The sequence below is a fragment of the Aedes aegypti genome, chromosome 3 (genome assembly GCF_002204515.2).
Source record: "Aedes aegypti strain LVP_AGWG chromosome 3, AaegL5.0 Primary Assembly, whole genome shotgun sequence".
Classification (NCBI taxonomy): Eukaryota; Metazoa; Arthropoda; class Insecta; order Diptera; family Culicidae; genus Aedes; species Aedes aegypti.
Genome location: NC_035109.1, coordinates 153805715 through 153824684, shown reverse-complemented (window position 1 = coordinate 153824684; position 18970 = coordinate 153805715). Strand labels below are relative to the sequence as shown.

General features: G+C 39.3%; 1 protein-coding gene across 1 annotated transcript in view; it reads left to right on the top strand.

Annotated features, from left to right (window-relative positions):
* LOC5564157 (phagocyte signaling-impaired protein) overlaps nt 1-18970 on the top strand; it is a 51224-nt gene that overhangs the window by 21211 nt on the left and 11043 nt on the right. The window contains exons 2-5 of the mRNA XM_021853874.1: nt 851-1568; nt 3595-3715; nt 3782-4054; nt 4119-4314. Of these exons, the coding sequence (XP_021709566.1) occupies nt 851-1568; nt 3595-3715; nt 3782-4054; nt 4119-4314 (1308 nt within the window). The remainder of the gene's footprint in view (nt 1-850; nt 1569-3594; nt 3716-3781; nt 4055-4118; nt 4315-18970) is intronic.

Sequence of the window (18970 nt, the reverse complement as noted above, 5' to 3'; positions counted from 1 at the left end):
AAACTGCTTGCCTGCTGGTGGTGACCAATGGGATAAATTTTCAATGCGGAGCGCTATTTGGTTCTCAAGTCTTGTGCTCTTGAAATTTTGAGGTGTGGCTTCGTTCTATAATCACTTTAACACCGTAATTTCGTCGGAATTTTACGGATTCCGGTGAATTTTTACCGAATACTGTGAAAATTTACCGTACTCCGTTAATATTTTACCGAACCGTTCAGTTGTTGAGATTTCGCAGGAATCCGTAAAATAATTTAAGTGTGCAGATTTGGCATCATGCCACTATTCTAAAAGTGTCCTGGATTGGTATGAGGCCAATTCTGTCCATTTTGTTCCAAATGACATGAATCCGCCAAACTTCCAAAATTATTTCTCCAGTTTACTGCCTTTCAAAACGTGAGCCATCTTTGGATTCCGAGATGTTTCACCTTAAAGTTTAAAGTTTGTCTTCTTATACAAATGACCATAATTTTGTAGTAAATTCCTGTATGCCATATTCATTTTGAAAAAAAAAAAAACACACGGGCAGCTTATTCTAATACTATTGATTAGCCAAAAATAATAATATAAACTTGAACATAATTCACTTTTCGCCGCTACTGTGGGTGTTGAAAGTTCATAATTTAAAGACTGATATGCCTTTCTTTTCCAATGTGGGACTGTACCAACGTCATCTTTTTCCGTGGTATCGAAGTGTTTAAATTTTTGAATTAGTAGTGATGTATTTGATAAAACAGGAGTTTTGCGATGAACAATGTGTGCCTCCAAAAATCCATATGGGACAGTTATGCTTTTATGGGCTGTGTATTCAACTATTGAATTAATTGTAAATTTTTATCCGGATTGCTTTCAGAATCGATCGAACTCGGACACTACAAAAAGGCCCTGCAAGATGTGGAAAAGGTACTGAAGAAGAACCCAACCATTCAGTGTGGGCGTGCTTTGAAGGCCTGGGCGTTCCTTCGGCTTGGAAGAGATGAGGAAAGTGCTGCCCTTATTAAGGCCCTGGAGCAGGAAACTCCGACGGAATCGACGACGCTGCATGTGATGACCCTTTGCTACAAGGAAACGGATCAGCTGGACAAAATTTGCCAGATCTTCACGAGTGCCTCGAAGCAACTGCCAGGCAATGAGGAACTGCTGTCTCAGTTGTTCATTGCCCACATGAGAGTGAACGACTTCAAAGCTCAGCAAACGGTCGCCATGCAGCTGTACAAGTTGAAACCGAGAAATCCGTTCTACTTCTGGGCCGTTACCAGCGTGATGTTGCAGGCCTTGCGTGGCCCTGATGCTAAAGACCAGCAAAAGTCCAGTCTGCTGCTGTCGCTGGCCCAGCGAATGGTCGATAAGCTGATTGCGGACAACAAAATAGAAGCGTCGCAGGAAGTGCAACTATACTTGCAAATCCTTCAGCACCAGGAAAAGTATCAGGAAATGCTGACCTTCTTGGACGGACCGGTGTGCACCAATCTCTACCCGGGAGCACCGCACTCGATCAAAATAGACCTGCTGAAGAAGCTGAACAAGTGGGCCGACTTGAACAAGCTGATGAAGCAGTTGCTCACGGAAGAGTAAGTACCCGGGAGGGATAGCAGGGCTGGTAGCATGTCTGTTTTTAGGAGCCTAAAGTAGTATTTTAAGCAAAATGGCTTCTCTTTTTTACTTTTAAGTCATCAAAGATTTTTACGAGACTACAGTTTCCAGATATCCTTGACAAACTCCTGGAAAATATGCGTTCAGAAATTCTTCTAGGGATTTTTCCGGAGATTTTGACTGGGATACTTTTATGGAATTTTTTAGGGATCCCTCCAGCAATTCCCCCACAAATTTTTCATGGAATCCATCCAGCGATTTCTCAAGAAATGCTTAGAAAAGTTTCACTACAACGTTTCTTGAGAAAATCCTTGAGAACACCAACATTACTCTTAGAGACTTGGAAAGATTTCTAAATACGTCATACGGGGTGACTTGCAACACTTTTCAACTTCAATCAACCAAAACCATGATCTAAACGTCATCTAAAAATCTAAATTCCCTGTAGAACTTTTAATGGCTGGTCCGCCTACAGAATGGGATGACAGAAGATTGAATCGAATTATTTTGTAATATCAAAAGTCATCAAAAAGGTGAAATTTTTTAAACGTCCTTGTGCGGGGTGACTTGCAACACTCAATGCTAATTTTGTTTTTGCCAACAAAATGTTGATATTTTTTATTAGTCACACATGTTAAGTATTGGTATTCATGTATTTAAAGCATTCGAACCAGCAAAAGAGCATTTTGAATACGCTTTTGTAAGAACATAATCGAGCAATTTTTGTATGGGAAAAAGAGGCGTTAAATCATCAAGGTCCAATATCTTAACTAATCAATATTTTTAACAAGTGTTTGTAGTTGATTGATGCATTATTACTCTTTTGATTATAAAGTAGACCTAACACAAAAGTTTTTTACTTTTATAAAACTCTAAATTGCTTAGAAATAAAGTGTTGCAAGTCACCTCGCATAGGTACATTTTAATAAAAATGATTTTTATTATAAATTTGTTGCTACAATTTTGTATAATAAAACTCGTCATATTATCAAGTATTAGTTATAGAAACACCATGCAGAGTATTACTTTTGTAAATTAAATCTATCTCATGTTTTCAGGTCACGATTTTGAACTTCCATCAAATATCAGTTTTCAAGACATTCAAAAGAATTATTTCTAATGTATAAACATATTTATAATAACAGCTTTAATCGTGGCCCATACTTGAATTGTGAGTCACACGTATTGAAGCACCGATTTAAAACAAATCTCGATTACTTTTTCAAATCGACGTAAGTAACTTCCAAACGGTTTTGAGAAAATTAATTCATAAGAATCACAACCTGTCTTCTAAAACTGTTTTAAAATTAATCACCTCTTTGACATTTTTTCGCCGTGTACGTTGCTTAAATTTTGCATTCAATAAGCTCGCATTCAAAAACTAGGGAGTTCCTGTCATTTCCCACAAATAACACAAAAAAATATTAAAAAAAGATAAGCCGATTTATTCAGTTACTTTCGACGTTTTTGTACCAGTGTAAAATCGACTCAAGTAGTGTTTTGTTTTGATTCGTGGTAAGTCACTTTGTCTCTCCATACAGCGGAGTGGCGAAAGTAGTGGTTAGGAAGCGATAGTTGAAAATCTTACTTTCGTCGTTTTGTAAATCCGGAAAGTAAACGTTCTAAAAGTGAAAAATCGAGTTGGTTTAGAGCAAAATGTGTAGAATTTCGTCTGCGGAACACGTATAATCGATAAAGTAAGTTTGTATACTTTTTTGACTTGAGTCTGTATGAATAAGTTTTCGAGAAATTTTATTTTGAAATTTGTGTTTTATAGTGAAATTTAGTTGTAAATTGCAATGTGTTGCAAGTCACCCCGCCGTTGCAAGTCACCCCGTTTGACGGTAGTAAAGATTTCTAACGATCGACCAGTGATTTGTCAGCAACTTCAATCGGAAATTTCTCTAATAATTTCTCTAAAGATCCTATTTTCTAGACAGTTAACTATCAGCTTTGGGATAGAAGTTTTAACAATAAATTATCTAATTCGCTATCTATTTGCAGTCCGGATCGATGGGATTACTACCAGGATTACATTCTCTCAACGATTGAGATGATAAAGTGCAAAGACGAGACACCGGAAACGGATCACACGGTTGACATGTGCCATGAATTTATAGCCGGAGTAAGGTTTTCTGTTGAAAATTATTATATCCTAAGACTTGCTAAACAAATCTTTCAAACCTCGCAGATTATAGAATCACAACCGCGGAAGAACAGGGGCCCGTATTTGGCGCGGCTGGAACTCGCCCGGCTTATGGTGAAGCACAAATTTGACAAGGAGCAACAGTTTGGGGAGCTGACGGAGCTCCTGTTGGATTACTTCCGCATGTTCGGCGACAAAACATGCTGTGCCAACGATCTGAAGCTGTTCCTGGAGTATGTGGAACCGGCGAAGAGGCCCGGTTTCGCCGCTCAACTTATGCAGGAGTGTCGAATCAATCCGGTCACGCTGCCGAGCAGTGTAAGTTTAGATATGATGCGATTTCATGGATGTGATAATATGAACTATCCTTATACTATTTTAGAAAGAGCATATGCAACGGCACATTTGTTCGCTGCAGATAGCGCGTTTCTGCGGTGCTCACGCGGCCTTGAGTGAGGAACATCTCTCGGCGCTGTATACTGCCCTCAGCTTGCACTACGAGCATGGCTACAACACGTTCGGGCAAGGATTGCTGCCGACGGATATGGGTCCTTCGGATCCATATGCTCTATTAGCAGGTAGGTGGAAGTTTTACGTTAGTTTTATAGCCCAGACGAAAAACACTTCCAGTTTCTTTTGGAACCCATAGTAGGCACGACTTCCACTAATGATGCGCCTTCGTATTTCCCGACTAACGTTGCCGTCAGCAAGGATCCGAGGTAGACGAACTCGTCCACCACCTCGAAGGTATCCCCGTCTACCGTGACACTGCTTCCTAGGCGGGCCCTGTCGCGCTCAGTTCCGTCTACCAGCATGTACTTTGTTTTCGACGCATTCACCATTAGCTCGACTCTTGTTGCTTCGCGTTTAAGGCGGGTGAACAAATCTACCACCGTTTTAAATTTTCTCCCAATAATGTCCATGTCGTCCGCGAAGCAAATAAATTGGCCGGATCTCGTGAAAATCGTGCCTCAACTGTTAAGTACGGCTCTCTACATGACACCTTCAAGCGCAATATTGAATAACAGGCACGAAAGTCCGTCGCCCTGTCGTAGTCCCCGCCGAGACTCGAACGAACTGGAGTGTTCACCCGAGATCTTCACGCAGTTTTGCACACCGTCCATCGTTGCTCTAATCAATCTTGTGAGCCTGCTTGATAACTTCCCACGGACTCGTTTGCTATAGGTGATAGACGACGGAAGAGAATCTGGGATAGCACTTTGTAAGCGGCGTTTAGGATGGTGATTGCACAATAATTTTCACACTCCAGTTTGTCGCCCTTTTTGTAGATAGGGCATATAACGCCTTGCTTCCACTCCTCCGGTAGCTCTTCCATTTTTCAGATTCTGACTATCAGCCGATGCAGACAAGCGGCCAACCTGTCCGGGCCCACCTTGATGAGTTCGGCTCCGATACCATCCATGCCAGCGGTCTTGTTGTTCTTGAGCTGTTGAATGGCATCCTTAACTTCCCCCATCGTGAGTGCTGGTTGGTTTCAACTGTCCGCTGTACTGACGTAGCTATCGCTGTCCTGACTTTCTGTGCCTGTGTTCTCTGCGCCATTCAGGTGTTCATCGTAGTGTTGCTTCCACCTTTCGATTACCTTGCGCCAGTCCGTCAAGATTCTTCCATCCTTATCACGGCACATTTCAGCTCGCGGCGTAAAGCCTTTGCGGGATGTGTTGAGTTTCTGATAGAACTTCCGCGTTTCTTGAGAACGGTACAGCAACTCCATCTCTTGGCAGTCCACCTCTTCCAGGCGGCGCTTTTTTCCCGGAATAGGCGAGTTTGCTGTTCCTGCTTCAGTCTGTATCGTTCCACGTTTTGCCGCGTACCATGCTGCAACATTGCAGCCCCTCCTCGTCGAACTAATCGTTTCTTGAGCTCCGTTCCAGCGTCGCAGCGTCGTTAATGGCTGCTTTGACTGTCCTCCAGCAGTCCTCAAGAGGGGCCCTATCGAGCTCGCCCTCATCCGGCAACGCTGCCTCAAGATGCAGCACGTACGCATTGGTGACATCCGGTTGTTTCAGTCGCGCTAGATTGTATCAAGGCGGGCGTCGGTACCGTACATCGTTGATGACGGATAGTTTTGGGCGCAGTTTCACCATCACCAAATAGTGGTCGGAGAGTACTTGAATCGGTGGGCAGTGTTGTGACCGTAGAGATATTCAAATTAAAGAATACTAAGAAATAATCCGCATTAAAGGACAAATTAACAAAACTTTATTGGGTTTAAATAAGGTCAACAATTTCCGTCGATCAATCTGATGATGCTTCACTTCTTCCAGCAGATGCAACAGCGTAGCAAATTCTCGATTCATTGGCGAGCAACATCCGAGAATTCCGGTACCGGAACCAAAACCGGACAAAAACGTTACCTTTAGTGTATGGTACGTCCGTTACGAGGAATTTTTTCGCCGTTAGACTCGACGTACATAAGTTATCCTTCCGAAGAGTACCAACGAGATCAAGTTCTACGACACGGTGAGTAAGCTTAAAAGCTTGTCTGTGATCAGCAGACGGTATCGGTGCTTGCAAGTCAAGAAGCAGGCCACCGAGGACCTGTCGGGCGAACTAGTTGTGTGTCGAGTTCGAGCTTGGGAAGCTATCGGAAGACCAGTTCAAGTGGCTCATGTTCGTATGTGAGCTGAACGGACGATGCGGAGATCAGAACGAGGTTATTCAGTCGCATTAAAGAGCTGGACGACATAACGCTGGAACAAATTTCAGACGAATATCAACGGCTTCTCAATATCAAGCACGACACGGCGATGATAGAGACAGAGTCTTCGTCGGCAGCAGTGCAAGCAGTGAAGAAGCAGCACAGCAAGAAGAATTTACGTTCCGATAGAAGATTGCCAGAGTCAAGATCCGGCAGTCAGAAGGGTGCCAGTCCAGCAGCTCCGTGTTGGAACTGCGGTGCCATGCACTATTCCAAGGATTGTCCATTCCATAAGAAACGGCGCATGGACTGTGGTCAAACGGGTCCCAAAGAGATAAAATCTCCATGCACGCGGTACACAGCAGCAACGAGGAGCGTGCAGGTGAAGAACATCCGAAAGCGACGAAGATTCATCAAAGCGGATATCAACGGCAGGAAAATCTGTCTGCAGCTCGATACTGCGTCATTTCATCATCATTTCCGACCATACATGGCAGAAAATCGGGTAACCTGCATAAAGTCCTGTCTGGCAAAACGAAGAAGCTGAAGTTTCAGTGTACCGTGACATGCCCTATTACCGTGAGGTTAAAAAATCTCAAGTTTCAATCAATCAGAAAAAAATAATGCAAGATTATTTTCAAGTTTTTATAAGTTTTATATAGTAGATCGTTTTATATATTTTGCACAAAAAATATGATTTGAACTATTTTTAAAATTTTAACCATAGTTACAGTTGCTGTTGTTAAACATACCATTGTTCCAAATACCGTGCATCTGACCCCGACTACCGGTTGTCATTTTGAAACATCTCTCAATTAAACGAACAAAGCGCATAATAATTAAAAATTTTGTGTCAAACAACGTCTTGAGGTTTGTATGATTAAATTAGGGAATAAAATATATCATTTACTCAGCCATTTTGGAATTATAACTGAAACACTGTATTTGGAACTCAGGGGCAACCGTGCCCTAATACCGTGTGTTGGCACCAGGCGATTGAATTCTAACATTATTTTTGTTCCTTTGTATGTGCAACTTTAGTTAGAATTTGACATGGCTTCGTGAACACTAGTTAATACAGGGTGTCTACTACCTGGAAAAACCTGGAAAACCTGGAATTATCAGGGAATTTTATTCAACCTGGAAAAAACCTGGAATTCTCAGGGAATTTCGGCTACACTCAGGGAAATTATTTTGAAACAGTAATAGATGAAAAATATGTCGTTTTTGTGACACAACATATTCTCAATCAAACAAATTTTCGGCTGCGCCGCTATCTAAACGCTAGTTGACATATTCAATCCTTTCAATGATGTTTAATTAATTAGCAAAAAAACATGTTTAGACAAGGAATCTTATGACTGTCAAATTGGCAAAGGCAAATACAGCTCCAATTGAGTATCGTTAATGAACAGTTGATAAGTTGAAAACATTCAAAAAGTTGAACAAAAATGTTTTTCGTCTATTATACAAAAATAATAAACTTTGAAGGAAATGAGCAAAAAATGTGCTTACTTGAGAAATGTACTATTTTTCGTGCCTGTTGTGAGGCACGAAAAATTGTGCATTTCTCAATTAAGCAAATTTTCTTTTAGAGTCTTGATCACTATTTTAATGCATGTATCAATTTTCGGGTAACATATTTATTTCAATAAAAATTACCTCTAAAATCACTTTTTCAATCTGCTTGTAGTGAAATCTGATGCAAAATTTTAGAGGCTCCAAAGAATCCTACAAAAACTATTGGGCGACTATTCCGCAAGTTCTTAATGATATTTTCCTTAGAAGAAATTTCGCGAGGAATGCTTCAGTAATTCTCGTAATTTCTCCAGTGATTTCTTCTTGAATACTTTTTGCAATTGCTCCAGAGATGCTACCAGCGATTTTTCAATGGATGCTTAGAGGAATTTATTCAGAATTAGTTTCAAAAATCCTAGAGCACTCCAACGCTTCCACAAAAGTTTTTTTTCCAGAGTTTTTGGAAAAAATCGCACAGACATTTTTCCATAAAATGATACAATAATTCCTAAGCCGATTTTTTCATTCATTCCAGACAATTTCATAAGGATTTTTTCAAATATTCATCCACTACTACTCTCAGGAATTGTTCCAAAAATCCCTCAGATGATATCTATTATAAACTTTTCTAAGAATTCCACGAAAAATTTGCCATAGTATTCCTTATTAGATTCCTACAGAAACTTCTCTTGGAATGTTACCGGCATATCATCAAAATATAGCTGCTGCGGATCAAACATTTCTCTAATAATTTTTCAAATCCCAATCTTCATGGATTCTTTAAAAATTTAGTCAAGGTTCAGGGATTCAGTCTGAATTTCTCCAAAACGTCTTTTAAGCCATTATTTGAAGATTCTAATTTATTTTTTAAATATTTAAGGAAGAATTTTATCAAAAATTTAGGAAGTCTTTCAGAGATCCTCTTAGGAATTAATCCAGGCGTACTTAGAACTCACACAAGTTTCTTCTGAGGTTACTCTAGGATTTTCTTTCGAAATTCAACGCAGATTTTTTTAACTTTCTTTAAAACAATCTAAAAAATTTCCTTGATATTTCACTGGATAAAAAAATATTTTAAGACTTCATTGAGAAATTAAAAAAAAAATAAAAAAAATTGGAGGCATTTCTGAAGGAATTTTGAATTCTTGAAGATGCTCTAAACGGGAATGCCGGAGGAAGCCCTAGGGAAATCAATGGAATAGTTTTTGGATGGATGATTCCTGATGTGAGTATACTTAGCAAAAATCCAGATTTAATTATTGAAGGTATGTAAGGGATGGTACACATATTATGTTACGCTAAATTTCGATTTTCTTGACCCCCTCTCCCCCCTTTGTCACGTTTTTTGTATGAGTCCATCGAAAGTTTTGTAAGGCTTGTCACGTTTGGACCTCCCCCTCTTGCAGCGTGACATAATTTGTGCATGAGCCCTAAAACGAAATTCATGGAAAAATTACTTAGAAAATGTTCGTGACAAATCTCAAAACAAACTCCTGAAGAGATCTGTGGAGTAATATGTGAAAGAAATCAACAGTAAATCAAGCTGTATACTTGTAGTAATGTCATGATGAATTCCAAAAAGAGTACGAGAATTAAACTTAGAAAAAATGTCTGTTCAACTTAGGAAACAAACTCTCATCTCGTGCTTTTTCCTTTTTTTTTTCAAGGAAGATGTCTATAAATTTCTTTTTTTAATACGGTCATACTATAGACATGTTTTTCCCAAAAAAATACAAAACGCTTTCCAGAAATCCTGAATCCTCAAAATGGGAAAGGATATTTTTTCTTAAGACCGAATAACTAACTTTTCATATCTGACTGATGATTTAAGGCACTTTCATTTGATAAAATCATTAATTAACTAAAAATCATCATTTTTGTTTCCTCAAAACAGGTAATTGTTTTCATTGAAGTGAAAAATACTTTGAAGTTTATTGTTAGATAAATTGATTTTCATTATCAACCTTGCATTTGAAATGTTTGACTATTTGTCTATTTTGAGCGATTTCTTCAACCTGGAATTATTTCTTTAAAACCTGGAAATCTCAGGGAATTCCATTTCTGTAAATGAGTAGACACCCTGTAATATGGTAACGTTTGTGTAAATCATTCAGAAAAATAAATAATATAATATGCTACAAACCCATATAATTCCCAAATACACGGTATTAGGCAACACACGGAATTAGAGCAGGTCACGGTATCTGCGAAGTAAGCATCAAGGGGTAGAAGCGTATAGGTCGATTTTTCGTAGTCAAACAACAGCTCAACTTGCTTAGACTAGACCTTATCGACGCGTCCAATTTCGGGTCGGTGCCAAAGGACAAGTTCTGCAACCAGGTCCGTAGTTCTCCCACGTCCAACAGCTTCCTCAAAGTAGTTTTTTCGGAGGTTTTCAACGACGCACCGGGACTGTGTACGAAGGTCAAAGTGATGTTCACGCTGAAGGAAGGAAAACGGCCGGTAGCGTATGCCATGTGCAGTACCATCGACGCCGAATTGAATCAGCTTGAGAGGTCGACTTCTCAGAGTGGACAGCTTCCAATATCGTCGTTCGCAAGGCAAACGGCACAGTTCGCAGTACTACTCCTCAGGTCTTAATGACGCTCTTCAACCGCATCAGTACCCGTTTTCGCTAAACTAGCAGATAAGGATGGCTAGCAGATGGGTTCTTGCAGGTGGAGATAGACGAAAGCTGCCGGAAGATGCTCACCATGCACACGCCCAACTCTATCGGTACCAGGGATGCCAGGTGATTTTTTCCAATGTCTTCCAATTGCATGGAAAAATGTCTTCCAATGTCTTCCACTTAAAACTTTTCAATTATAATGGTATCTTTATGAAGTCCAAATTTTCGGGTTGAGGCCCAAGTAAAAATGGAGCAAATGTGAGAACTGTAAAGAAAAACAGTTTTCTGCTTCAAAATCCCAAATTTTGAAAAAATAAATACACACATTTGTTTTACTTTCAAACCAAAACTGCTATGTATTTCTTTTTTTTTTTAATTTGTTGGTTTTAACACAGAAAACTGATTTTTCAGTTGTGACATTTGCTCCATTATTAGTTAGGCGTGGTAAGTCAGAAAATTAGGCGCTCCTTTATCATGTTTGTCATTATTGTTGAGGATTTTCTTCAAAGATATCCTCCATAGCTAGTTCCTCTAGCATATTGTTCTAAAACCATGATTGTCAGGCAATAGCTGACTTGTGCTTGGTTTTATTTTCGAACAGATTTCAATATAATCGAAAGTTCCCTTGGATATGACAAAAATATTCTTGAGAATTTATCAGGAGTTCAACCAGAAAATACCTTCACAGATTGCTACATGAACCCTTGAAAATATATCTACATTAATTCATTCACGGAATTCTCTAGTGATGTAACATGAAATGTATCTAAAAGAATATGGAAGGATTCTTCCAAGATAATTTAAATGTATTTCTCTAAGCATTGCAAAACCGATAAATTAAATGAACAATTCAATTAAAAAAAAATTCTAGCAGTATACTTCTTTACGAGTTCCTTCAGAAATGTTATATGATATTCCAAGCCAATCATCGAGAAACTTTTTGTTCTTCGTCCACGAATTTCTTCAAATGTCTAATCAGGGATTTCTGCACCAATTTATCCCGGAATTTCACAAAGAATTTCTCCAGGAATTCCTCCAGAAATTTGTATACAAATTTTCTAAACACGCCCACTTTTCCCTATAGCAATCTACAGAAATTCTAGCAAAAAATTAATAATTTTTCATGGTTTTATTCAGACTTTTTAGAAAATCTCAATCTCATGTACTCCTCGATGAATTCTTCTCACGATCTTGAACATTTCGTAAACAGTTTTCGAACAAGTTACTCTAGAACTCCTTTTAGCATTTTTTAGAAACTATCAGCACTATTAACTGCAAGGATTCCTACCTGAATTTCCTGCCATAGATTCCACCAAGGATTGTATTCGCTAGAGATTTCTCTGAAGGTTCCTGATGAAAAGCATTGAGGGATTTGTCCACAGATAACATATGAAATATCCCTGAAAATTCTTTTAATTTCGTTTTACTCTTCAATCGTTGCGCTGTTCTATTTCGTTGAAAAAAACTCGCTTTTTTCGGAAAACTTTTAATAAATTTCCAGTGGAGCTCCAGATGAACTTTGGGAGAATTTCTGGAAAAACGCTGGAGGAATTCCTGGAGAAACTGTGGAGAAATTCCCAGATCAATTGTGGAAGAATTCCCTGAGTAACCGTGGAGGATTTCCGGAGGAACTTTGGAGTAAGTCCTGGAGGAAGACTGAAGGAATATTCAGAGAAACTCCGGAGGAATTCCTGGAGGAACCCAGGAAGAATTTCTGTAGAAACTACGAAAAAAATACCGGAGGTATTTTTGAAAGTAAGGAATCCGTAGGTATTTCAGATATAATTCTAGGAGAAACTCTAACAAATTCCTGGACGAATTTCGGAGAATTGCTTGGAGAATCTCTGGAGGATTTCCCGAGGAATTACTGGTGGATTCCTTGATGTCTGAACTCCTATTAAATTCATGGAGGAACTATGGTGAGAATCCGAAGATATTTCCGGTGGAACTCCAGAGGATTTTTCGAAGGAGCTCCCAGTGGAGCTCGAATGGAATTTCCGATCTGGACGGCTCCAGAAATTCCTCGGGAGATTTTTTCCAAGAATACCACCGAAGCTTACCCCAAGAACTCCTCTGGGATTTTCTCCTGGAATTTCTCATGTGATTTCCAATAGCAATTCCTCTGTGGATTTCGTCCACGATTTGCACCAGGAATTCCTCAGAGGATTTCGGAAAGCAATTTCTGCGGGGATTTGGTCCAGGATTTTCTCTGGGGATTTCGTCCAGAAATTCATTAAGGAATTCCTCTGAGGATTTTCCTCAGAAATTCTTTCGGGGATTTTTCAGGAGATTTCCTCCGGGAATTTCTCTAAGGATTTAAACCAGGAATTTATCCGATTATTTTCTCCAGGAGTTCCTCTGGGGTTTCCTTCGGGGATTTCAAGCATTTCTCCGGAGATATCCCTAGGAACTCCTCCGGACATTTTCTCCAGGAATTTCTCAGAGGATTTTCAAAAGCTATTACTCTAGGAATTGTGTCCAAAAATACTTCCGGGGATTTACTCTAGAAGGTACCAAGATTTCATTAGTTTAAGAATTCGTCCAGGAATTCATTCGGAGATTTCCTCCAGGAGTTCGTCCAGAAATTCACTAAGAAATTCCTTCGGGGATTTTTCAGAGAATTTCTCCTGAGATTTTTTCTCCTCCAGAACTTTTTCCGGCGATTTCGTCCGGAAATTCTTCCGGGGAATTCATCCAGGAATTCCTCCGAGGATATCATCTGGCAATTTGCTTTAGAAAATCCTGACAGAATTCCTCCGGGGATTTTCTCCAGAAATTCCCCAGGGGATTTCAAATAGCAATTTCTCTGGAAACATTTACTCCAGAAATAAATCCCCGGACGACCTCAAAGGGATTTTCTCCATAAATTAATCCAGTATATCCTCTGAAGTTCCTCCAAAGCTCCACCGGGAAGTACTTTGGATTTCCTTCATAGCTCCTTTAGGAATTGTTGCGCAGTTCTTTCAAAAATTCCTCCAGGATTTTTTTTCGGAGTTCCCCCATGAATTCCTTTGCGAGTCTTCCAGCAATTCTTCCGAAGTTCCTTCAGCAATTCCTCTGGAGTTCCTCCTGGAGCTTCTGGAGGATCTATGAAGCAATTCTAGGAGGAATTCCGGAGGCGTTTATAAAGCAATTCCGGGGAAATTGCTTGATTTACTTCGGAGAACATTCCAGGATTTACGGAGGAACTTTCAAGGAATTGCTGGAGGAACTCCACAGGAATTTCTGGAAAAAAAAATCTAGAAGAACTGCCTGTAAAAATCGGGAAGACGTTTCGTTTCGTTGCTGGACGAAATCCAGAAGAATTGCTAGAGAAAATCCGAAATAATTTCTTGAAGGACTTGGAAATAATTGGAAGGAACTCTGGATGAATTCCTTGAGTAAGTCTGGAGATATTCCCGGACAACTTTTTTTTTAGAAATTTCCTGAGGAACTTGACAAACTCGCGGAGGGAATGTAGTGGCTTTTTCGAAGCAACTTCAGAAGATCTCCTAGAGGAGCTCTGGAGCATTTCCGATATTGACACATGAAATCACACAAAAACTCATTATTTCGTGGTTACTATGATGGTCCCCTCATACAACTTTCCAAAGCATTTCTGTTCCATCAGGTCCGTCACACTCGGACTCAGATTGGGTACCACTTCTAGTACTGCATTTGGTCCCTCGGTAGTGCAAAAGGTACCCAAGTTTGACAGATCGCAGTACACTTTGAACGGCATTCTAGATTACCTTATGAGCCATAAAATTTTGAGCAACTGCAAAGGACATGGGGGTCTTTAATTTGTCTTTGGTTCCATGGCTCGGTATTTCCATGAGTCGGTAGTCTTTTCAGATATGACTCAGGGAGGTTTGACTGGGTTCTATCAAAGACAAATTAAAGACCTCCATGTCCCTTGCAGTTGCCCAAAATTTTATGGCTCATAAGGTAATCTAGAATGCCGTGAAAAGTGTACTGCGATCTGTCAAGCTTGGGTACCTTTTGTACTACCGAGGGACGAAATGCAGTACTAGAAGTGGTACCCAATCTGAGCTCGAGTGTGACGGACCTGGTTCTATACCATTTCCCGGAAAGACATTTCCCGGAAATCATTTCCCGGATACCCCATTTCCCGGAAAGACATTTCCCGGAATGACCCATTTCCCGGAAAACCATTTCCCGGAATAATCCACTTCCCGGAAAACTATTCATTACCACATAAAATAAATAATTTTTGGTTCTATACCATTTTTCAAAGGAAAATAATATCAGAATCATTAAAACAATGTGATTAGTTCCATGAATACTTTGTAAATAGCCACTATATTGTCATAGATAAGCTTTTCGACGTTCATGCCAGCCACGAGTTTGATCGAGAAAAATAGTCAAAGATACCCCATAGGCCCAATGTCACCCCGCAAGGTGGTAATACTTCATCGATATTTCAATGCTTAATTTCATCCACAACAATTTTGTTATGATGAATTAAACTATTTAAAAATTTAATAATTTAGCAACAGGCAGCGCGATTATAACGTTTGTCCTTATATTTGATAATCTGATATGACTAATAGTAGAACATTAATAAGACATATTCCAGCGAATCCTAAAAAAATAAAACCTTTGGGAAAGTAATTTTGAAATATATTACAACTGTAAAGATAACATTCCATTCTACGTTCCGCAGCTGTCACATTACTGAATTTCACAAAGAATCATCGATAGGCTGTTGTTTTCGGATATTTTTCAAAGCGTTGTACCCTACTAGCATACTTTGATTGACTGGTTTCGTTCAATGATACAATGATTCTCAAGCCTGCGATAAAACTTGGTGGAAATCTCAGAACAGAAAACTATCAAAAGCAACGTAATAAATTAATGATTTTATCCACTATATTCTCAGTTCGTGAGCTAGGTTAAGGGTTGGGCTAGATGTTTTATTAGATCGAAATTTTGAACGGGTGGGATCTTTGTTTTTCAAACCAAATTCACCTAATTTTCTGGATCTCATATCCCTTTGAAAGATTTCCAACTGTAGACTTACTGTAAGACTAAATAATCTCAAGACATTTTAAACCTCTGTACCATCTATGTGCAGCCTGTGAGAAACTTTTTGATCAGTCTATTTCATGTTATTCTGGAATAGTTATTATTGTCCACAGTTTCTTTATTTTCATTGTATAATTGCCCTTCTTTCATACATAGGTTGTTCTTTCGAGTAATGCTATTAAAACAAATAATAATGTTCAAACTGATAAACAAATCCATCAATATGAATTCCAATCAAAGCTACTGTCATTTTCATAGAGAATCACCCTTCTTTTGAAAACTTGCTGTTCTTCCGAATTATACCGACAGAAACATTTTTGGCAGGAAGGCTGCTAATATTAAGGTGAAGATGAAACGAAGCCAAAGTTCAAATTTTCAAGAGCACGGATCTGGAGAACCAAACACCCGTTTGAGCTGAAAACCTAATCGATTGGTCACCACCAGCTAGTGACCAATCGATTAAGTTTTCAGCTTAAACGGATGTTTGATTCTCCAGATCCGTGCTCTTGAAAATTTGAGGTTTGGCTTCGATTCATCTTCACCTTAAACATCATAAATTGTCCCTTCTTTCAAACTAAGGTTATTCTGTTGAGTTATTAGATCAAACCAGGGCTGGGAATGGTAATAGTAGTAAACTTGAATTTCGCGAAATTCTCATAGCTCTTTTCACTACAGTAGTTTGAATACGTGATTCACGTCAAGTAGCCTATTTTGAGTGCACTAAATCAACAAAGGCTGAAAATGCGGGAAATTCTCTGGAAAATAGAACATTTTTCTACAGTAGTTTCGGGTTGCCCTTTAGCAACGGGTTATTACATTCTAGGCATTTTGCCTACAGCAGCGATAGGCATGAATTTCACTGGCTTCGCTAACTGCGATTTGCTCTGCTTGGCTACTGTAGCGTGAATTCCATGACTTTTCACAACCCTGGATTATACACAAATTATGTCACTCACAATTTTGACATATGGAGCAACTCCCTTCTTGTCAATGTTGTAAGGCTTGTGACGCTTCCTTCAACTCCTTCCGCTGTTTTGGAATAAGACACTAATCTGAATGTTATACTGTGATAGTGTTTCTTTCTGGCATGACATTCTAATTGCGACAAAGCCTACTTCTCGGCTCAATGTTCATTTTTAGCGTTCCCACATTGATTAACTGAGAATATTCTTCGCCAATTGACAAAGCAACTCTATGCCCTTGAAGGTAGAATTTTCCAATCCAGAAAAAATCTTGATCGGCGGAATTGAAACCTGCGATACTTAGCTGAGGTCTTGCTGAACAGTTGCGCCGTAATCGCTACGAATATTAGGGCTCTTGTTAACCATCAGTAAAAAAACAATATCCGCAAAAGTTTATTTTTGGTGCATTCAGGGAATTGGCATTCCGGGAAATGGGTTTCCGGGAAATGGGTCATTCCGGGACATGATTTCCGGGAAACGGCATTCCGGGAAATGGTTTTCCGGGAAATGTCATAGAATCGTTTGACTGTACTTGAGGAACTCTGGAGACTTCCTGGAGATATAAAAAAAAAACTTCAGGACGAACTGTGGAGGAGCTCCAAAAGAATCTCCTGAGGAATTCTAGGGAAAAATCTACGGAGAAATGCCTAGTGGAAATCCCCGAAGGGATTCTTGTAGCAAATCCCCGGAAAAAATCTGATGGAAATCTCCAGGGAATTTTCTGGAGGAATTCCTGGAGCAAATCCCCGGAATAAATGTTGGGGGATATCCCCGAAGTAATCCTTGAAATCCTCGGAGGAATTTCTAGAGCAAATGAAAGGAAATCTTTTGAAATATTCTCTGGAAAAATCACCGAAACAATGTGTGGAGAAAATCCCCGGAATGAATTACAAGATGAAATACCCAGGGTTTCCCTGGATGAAATCTCCGGAGAAACTCCTGGTGCAAATCTTCAGAGATATTCCTGTAAGGAATTTTCGGATAAATTCTCTGAAAAAGTCTCCGAAGGAATTTCTGTAGAGCATCCACGCGGGAACATCTTAATGAATTTCTAGACGAAATCCCCAGAGGAATTTCTGGACGGAATCCACTGAGGAAATCCCCGGAGCAGTTGTTGGAAACATCATCGGAGGAGTTTCTGGAAAAAATACCCAAAGGAATTGTTGGAACAAATTTCCGGAAAAATCCCCGAGGGAATTCCTGGATTTAAACTCCAGAAAAAATCCTGGTGCAAATCCCCACAGAAATTTCTGGAGAAAATCCTAAAAGTAATTGCTGGAGGAAATCTCCGGGAAATTTTTGCACGATATCCGTGGAGAAAAGTTTCTGAAGGAAAGACATACCCAAAGAGATTTCTGGAGCAAATCCCTAGAGAAATTCCTGCAGCAAATCCCTGGAGGTATTCCTGCAGCAAACTCCTGGATGAATGCCTGAAAGACATCCCAAGTGGAGTTTTCGTAGGAAATTCTGTTGGACAAATCGGAGGAACTTCAGTAGAATTCTTGGAAAAGCTCCTGGAGATATCTGTAGGCGGACTTCGTTGTGTAATATATAAATATATTTCCATAGGAATTCGTGGTTGAATCCTTGGACGAATTCCTAAAGAATTTCGCGGAGAAATACCCTGATGATTCCTAGAGGTGCCCTGTATGAGTTCCTAAAGGATTCCCCGAAGAAATAGCCGGAGGAATCACTGGAAGAGGAATACATGTTGTTTAAATATCAACTGCGATGGAATATTTTATATGTGGAATATTGTTCCTATTTTTACTTACCTCAAATGAGTAGGAACTAGAGACAGTGGCAGTATCAGAGGAAAAAATCCGAACTGATAAACAGACATGTATCAAACCAGTAATATCCCAAAGATCCCTGGGCTAATTTTAAGAAGCAAAAATTAGCAATCTCAGGAAAAAAATAATATATATAATATATAAATAATATATTTTTATGAATTCGTGAAAAAAAAATACACGAGAAACAGTGAAACAGATTTCAAAAAGTCCTTGTAGGAATCCCGGAATAACTTTGATGGAATAATACTTAAAAGATTACTAGAATGTCTTGATAAATCTTTGCAAGAGATTTTAAAAGAGAATCTGGCAGAATCTTTGTCAGAATTTTCAGATCAACATTTGAAGGAATACTTGGAGAAATTACAACGGAAATCGGAAAGGGATCGCAATAGTTTGATTAAACGTGCAAAGTTCTTTCAGAAGAGTTTCTGTAATTTCCAACTCATATGTTCCTTTTCCAAATCTTGAAATTTTTAAACTGACAATGATTTAAAATTGTCTTCCAAATGTCTTCACAAATTCTGAAGTCTTCCAAAAATCTTCCGTCTTCCAAATGTCTTCCACGCCACTCAAATGTCTTCCAATGGAAGACATGTCTTCCAACCTGGCATCACTGATCGGTACAATCGGCTCCCATCC